This window comes from Sorex fumeus, unplaced genomic scaffold (genome assembly GCF_029834395.1).
Source record: "Sorex fumeus unplaced genomic scaffold, SorFum_2.1 ptg000122l, whole genome shotgun sequence".
Classification (NCBI taxonomy): Eukaryota; Metazoa; Chordata; class Mammalia; order Eulipotyphla; family Soricidae; genus Sorex; species Sorex fumeus.
The window spans coordinates 38,742,134-38,748,278 of NW_026606179.1; the positions used below are offsets into that span (position 1 = coordinate 38,742,134).

Here is a 6,145-nt window from a genome sequence, read left to right on the forward strand (position 1 = left end):
AGACATGAAGTCACATGGAAGACAGGCCCTCTACACATACTCCTTGGCCAGAGGACTGTTACCAAATGTTCTTTAAGGGGTGGTACATGGTTTCAGGAAACGGAGACCCAGAGGCCCCAGGGTCGGGTCTGGGCAGAAGAGCCGGGAGCATAGGAACTGTGTTCCTGGAAGAAGGAACAGGGTGGGTGTTCATCTGGACTATTGGGAAAGTAGTGCCTGGAAATAGTGACAAGATGTCCCATGACCCACAGCCGGGGCCGCGGGCGGCATCAAGGGAGTAACTGCGCGGGGTTCTTAGGCAACTGACCCAAGATAGCGGCGCGTCAAAACGCGCACAGGGAGACGGGGCCCGCCCGCTGCGCCCGGCCCAGCGGCGCGCACCCGACCCCGCCCTGTGAGCCCGGCGCCGCCCCGTGTCAGCTCCGCCAGGGTGGAGCGTGCACAGGGCGGGGCGGGACTTTGCACCCGGCTGCCTCCTCCCCTATAAAAGTGAGTCGGAGAGCCTCAGGTGGCACTACTCTTTCCAAAGCCCAGAGCATCATCAGCATCATCTGTTCCTTTGCATCTCGATCTTCGCGTCACTGCGAAATGGACCCCAAGAGCTCCTGCTGCACCGGTAAGCCGCGCCCTCTCTGGGACCGAGGATGTCCCTTCCCCAGGGCGCAGAGGGAGCCGGGCGTGGACAGAGTTTTTTTTTTTTTTTTCTTGAGATGCAAGTGAAGTGGCTCGTTTCCCTCCTGCAGGCGCTCTTCATGGCCCTGGCTCCCGAAAGAGTTTCCTTCCCCGAGCGCTTCTCTTTCAGACAAGAGGAGTGTGAGGAAAGGATGGGCAGAGTTGCCAGGCAGAGCTGTGCCGCACGCTGAGCTGCAGCACGGATGAGAGGGGGGATGATGCGTATTAGATTAGAGGTCAGAACCGAAGATCGGCCTGGGCTGGGTCTGGAACTGGTTTCCTTCCGAGCGGGCAACCAGAGGACATACCCCAGCAGGTCAGTTGCGGGGGAGCTTCAGACTGCCCTTCCGTAGCTAACTGTGGCTCTCGCCTCTCTCCTTGTAGGCGGCTCCTGCGCCTGCACCGGTCCCTGCAAGGGCAAAGACTGCAAATGCAGCTCCAGCGAGAAGAGTGAGTGCGGCTCGGGAAGGGGGGCGCGGGGCGGGGTGCGGGGGGCACCGTGCCCAGCAGCTGGAGGCGCTCCGAGACTGCTCCTGGCTCTGTCCTGCTGCAGGCTCAGTGTCCTTTGGTCTTCCCCTGGGGGCTCTGACACATGACCCCTCTCACCTCACGGGACACAGAGGGTGTGTGCATGGTGCTGTGGGAAGGGGTGCCCAGTGGGGTCGGCGCTGACGTGTTTCTGTTCTTTCCTCCCCAGGCTGCTGCTCCTGCTGCCCCAAGGGCTGTGCCAAGTGTGCCCAGGGCTGTGTGTGCAAAGACGCCAAAGACAAGTGCAACTGCTGCACCTGAAACTCTGGGCATTGGGAGATGTGCTGCCTGATACTAAGAAAGTTCGTCTGTGCAGCCTGACCTGTTTGCTGCCGTCTTAAATATGTGAATGTTAATAAAAGTTACTGAGATTATTGTGCCTCTGGTTCTGCTTTGCTGTGAAAGGATTTTTGTGCGTCCCTAGGACTGGGTAAAGAATGGACTGGATTTGGGGGGACCTTGGTGGTGGAGAATGTGCACTGGTGGAGGGTTGGGTGATGGATCATTGTGTGACTGAAAATCAGGAAAGCTAGTCACTGTCTGTCATGGTGATTAAAAAATAATTTAAAAAACATAACAAAATTAACATTCTGAATTTAAAAAAAAAAGAATGGACTGGGTTATAGATCCGATGCTACCCGTTGGCCTCAAGCAAATGCTGCCTTCAGGTTCCCTCTGAGGGCTCCATCAGCACCCAGGCTTCACAAGCCAGAGAGATAACGGATTTCTCTCTCCAATCTCATGTGGATGATGTGGGAACTCAGTCTCATTCCCTCTGGGATTCTGATGCTAAATGGACCCTTGTCATTTAAATCATAAATTTAAATCATAAATGGGATGCTATTTCATGTTTTCTTAGGGTACATTCCAACTCCACCTGAGTGAATGCTATATGGGGATTGCTGCTAAAACATGAGACTGGTCACGGTCATGGTCACGGTCCTCCCATTGTTCATCAATTTGCTCGAGCGGGCCCAGTAACATCTCCATCATGAGACTTATTGTTACTGTGGTTGGCATATCGAGTACCTCACGGGTAGCTTGCTAGGCTCTGCCGTGCAGGCGAGATACTCTTGGTAGCTTGCCGGGCTCTCCGAGAGGGGCAGAGGAATCGAACTCGGGTCGGTCATGTTGGCTGCGTGCAAGGCAAACGCCCTACTGCCCTACCGCTGTGCTATCGCTCCATGAGACTATCACCAATATTTACTTACTGTTAACAGATGCAAACTTTGGCAAATAAATTAGTTTTTTTTTAAAGTTTTTTTGTTGTTGTTGTTATTTTAGGGCTACATGGGCAATGTTCAGGGCTTACTCCTGACTCTGCACTCAGGAATTACTCCTGGCAGTGTTTGTGGGACTGGATGGGATGCCAGGGTTAAAGCCAGGTTGACCACACCCAGGGGCAAGGGTTCTACCCTCTATACTATTGCTCTGGCCCCACAAATGAGAAACTTTATGGGAACAGTAAAGAAGTCTTTTTTTTAAATTTAATATACCACTATCAGATGGGGAACAAAAGATTACAAAGTCTTCAATTTTTGCTCATAAAATCTTTACAAAACATTTAGGGATAGAGGCATAGTACAGGTAGGAAGGTACTTGCCCTGCATGTGGATGACCCTGGTTCAGTCTTTGGCACTGGCACGGTGCACCAGCATAGCCAGAAGTGACCCCTGAGAGCATTGCTGGATGTAGCACAACCTCCGTCCCTCAAATAATCAAAGGGCCTTAAGATAGTGCCTAAAGGATAGAGTGTACACCCATGTAGGACCCCAAATTCTGCCTGCACTGCACCCTGAGCCTGGGAGCACAGCCTAGTGTGACTCTGGTGACCCACAGGCCTACTTGGCCTGAGCAGCACCAAATCTGTGAGTCTGGGCCCAAGCATTGAACCATCAAGCCTGCACATCTGACAAAGTACTGTTGGCACCAGTCCTGGGTCCCCCTGAGCACTCTGGGAGGCAAAGGCTAAAACAAAAAACTACACTATGAAACAAAGGACAGCCCCCACCTTCACTGCAGACATTTGAACTCAAAGTCACTGAAAAGCCGGACACATCATTTCTCATCATCCCCACAACCTGGACACGCAAGGGGGAACCAGGCCAGTCCCTAAGAGTAGGTTCACATGGCAGATTTGAGGGCTGGCACCATAATACGGGGAAATGCTTGCCTTGCATGTCGCCGACTCAGGTTCCATCCCCAGCAGCCCATATCATCCCTCCAAGCACCTCCAGGAGTAATTCCTGAGTGCAAAGCCAGGAGTAACCCCTGTGCACCACTAGATATGCCCCGTACCACACACCCCCACCCAAAAAAATGGCAGATTTGGAGCTGGAGAGATAGTTAAGGTGCATCTTTGCATTCGGCTGACCCTAGTATGATCCCCACCATTATGTATGTTCCCTTCAGCACTGTCAGAGTAAACTCTGAGCACTGCCAAGTGGGGTCCCACTCCCCTGCCCCAAAAGGCGCAGATTCTTGTCAGAAGAGGCTGTTCCAAAACGTCCTCAAAAAAGAAATTCAAATGACCAAAAGGCACATGAAAAAAAAATGCTCTACATCGATAATCATTAGGGAGATGCAAATCAAAACAACTCTGCGGTATCATCTTACTGCACAGACACTGGCACACACCAATAAGAACAAAAACAACCAGTGCTGGCACAGATGTGGGCATAAAGGATCTCTCATTCATTGTTGGTGGGAATGCCTACTGATTCAGCTTTTTTGGAAAACAGTATGGACATTCATATATGAACTAGAAATTGAGCTCCCATCTGACCCAGCAATACTACTTCTGGAAATATATCTCAGAGATGCAAAAAAAAAAAAACCACAGTAGAAATGACATCTCCACTTGTATGTTTATTGCAGCTCTGTTCATAGTGGCCAGAATCTGGAAAAAAACCCAAGTGCCCGAGAATAGATCACTGGTTAAAGAAACCGTGGTACATCTATACAATGGAATATTATGCAGCTTTTAGGAAAGATGAAATAACAAAATTTGCTCATTAGTGGATGGACATGGGGAGTATCATGCTAAGTGAAATTAGTCAGAAAGAGAGGGACAGACATAGCATGACTGCAATCATTTGTGGAATATAAAGTAGCAGTAGGAGACTAACAGCTAAGAATAGTAGAGACAAGGGCTGAGAGGCTCGCTCCATGGTTTGGAAGCTGGCCTCACATGCTGGGGGAAAAGACAGTTGGGATGGAGAAGGGACCACTAAGTCAATGATGATTGGAGGGATCGTTCTGAACAGGAGATGTGTGCTGAAAGTAGACTAAGGACCAAACGTGATGGCCTCTTAATATCTGTATTCCAAATCACAACGCCCAAAATTAGAGAGAGAGAGTAAGAAGGAATGTGCCTGCCACAGAGGCAGGGGGTGGGATGTGGGTGGGAGTGGCAGGAGGGGCACTGGGAACAATGGTGATAGAAAATGTGCATTGGTGGAGGGATGGGTGTGCCATCAAACAGAACCATGAAAGCTTGTAACTGTATCTCATGGTGATCCAATAAGAAAGAAAGAAAGAAAGAAAGAAAGAAAGAAAGAAAGAACCTGTTTCAAGAAACAGGCTGGAACAAATGCGCTGCCCACAGGAGGCCCTGGCACTGATTGTCCCAGCACCACCCGGCACCACCCTGGACCTAGTTGGGAGTAGCCCCCGCTCTGGGTGTGGCCCCCAAACCAAACAAACAAAAGCAGATTAAAGAAAAGAAATGACCCTGCTTGTTTGCCTCCCACTGAGATAATTGTTGAGTCAGGAGACAAAGTTTAGCAGTTACTGTGCTGTGGGATTCCTAAGATATTTGGTGTCATTTCCGCTCATATACAACATCTAAAAATCTCCACATTAAGATCCTACTTCCGGGTAGGTCCTTAGAGCAACCTCCGGGCCGAGTCCATGTGATTCTTAATCTACTAATGACTCCATTTAGAACAAACGACTCAATTTGGATCCAGGTTCAGTTAATATTCAACTACAAATATGTGCGTCGCAGCATCTGTGTATGCATTTTGCAGTGCCTGGGGTTGAACTCAGGGCCTCAAGTGCCAGGCAGGCAAAGCTACATCAGTTGGACCTAACCTGTTTCTTTGTGCTTCAAGGATTCACCATTAGAATTGGAACCAACATAAAAACTGCTCCCATCATGTCCACACACAGTGCAAAGCTGACCCCCAGGAACTAGTGTCATGGTCTGTCCAATGTCTCCCACAAGACACCCCAACACTGAATTCTCCCTGTGCCATGGGGGGGTGCATCACTTATAAGTTTCTCCCTACTGCACTGAAGTTGCCCTCCCTTAAGTTCCAGTCACTAGTTATGAGGTGTCAGCAAAATGGCTAGGGGTTGGGGGGACTTCCTGCTATTAGTGCGAAAGTGAATTTTTTCTATGCTTGTGAGATCTTGAGAATCATATAAAATATTTGCATATGAAACTCAGGTGCTGGGTTGGAGATTGAAGACAGTGAGCAAGGCATTTGACCCACACATGGCTAACCTGACTTCAATCCCCGGTGTCTTATATGGTCCCCAGAACACTGCCAGGAGTGATCCTGAGTGCAGAGCCAGGAATAGCCCCCAAGCCCTGAGCCTTGAGCATCACCAGGTGTGGCCTAAAAATAAAAACAAACAAACAATCCCTCCCCCCTCCCCCATACACAAAAAACTTCAGATAAGTTCAAACACATGAGTCTGCAGTTCAAACACATGAGTCTGGTCCCCTGTGTACAATGTCCCGTGCCTTTCTCTCTCTCTCTCTCTCTCTCTCTCTCTCTCTCTCTCTCTCTCTCTCGTTTGGACTACCATGTCCTATGTCCTCCTTGTCACCTCCAGTGATCTGGTCTTGTTCCTACACTGGTCTCGCCTTCAGCATTCCTGATCCAGAATCTGTCTAGTTTAGGGACCCCTGTCACCTACGTCTCCTTGCTGGGCC

At 49.8% G+C, this 6,145-nt stretch overlaps 1 protein-coding gene across 1 annotated transcript; it reads left to right on the forward strand.

Annotated features, from left to right (window-relative positions):
* Positions 1-485: 485 nt before the first annotated feature.
* LOC130043852 (metallothionein-2A-like) lies at positions 486-1,574 on the forward strand. Its single transcript, XM_056136331.1, has 3 exons — positions 486-616; positions 1,057-1,122; positions 1,370-1,574. The coding sequence occupies exons 1-3, from the start codon at positions 589-591 to the stop codon at positions 1,459-1,461; spliced, it is 186 nt and encodes a 61-aa protein (XP_055992306.1). The 5' UTR covers positions 486-588; the 3' UTR covers positions 1,462-1,574.
* The last annotated feature ends 4,571 nt before the right edge of the window (positions 1,575-6,145 follow it).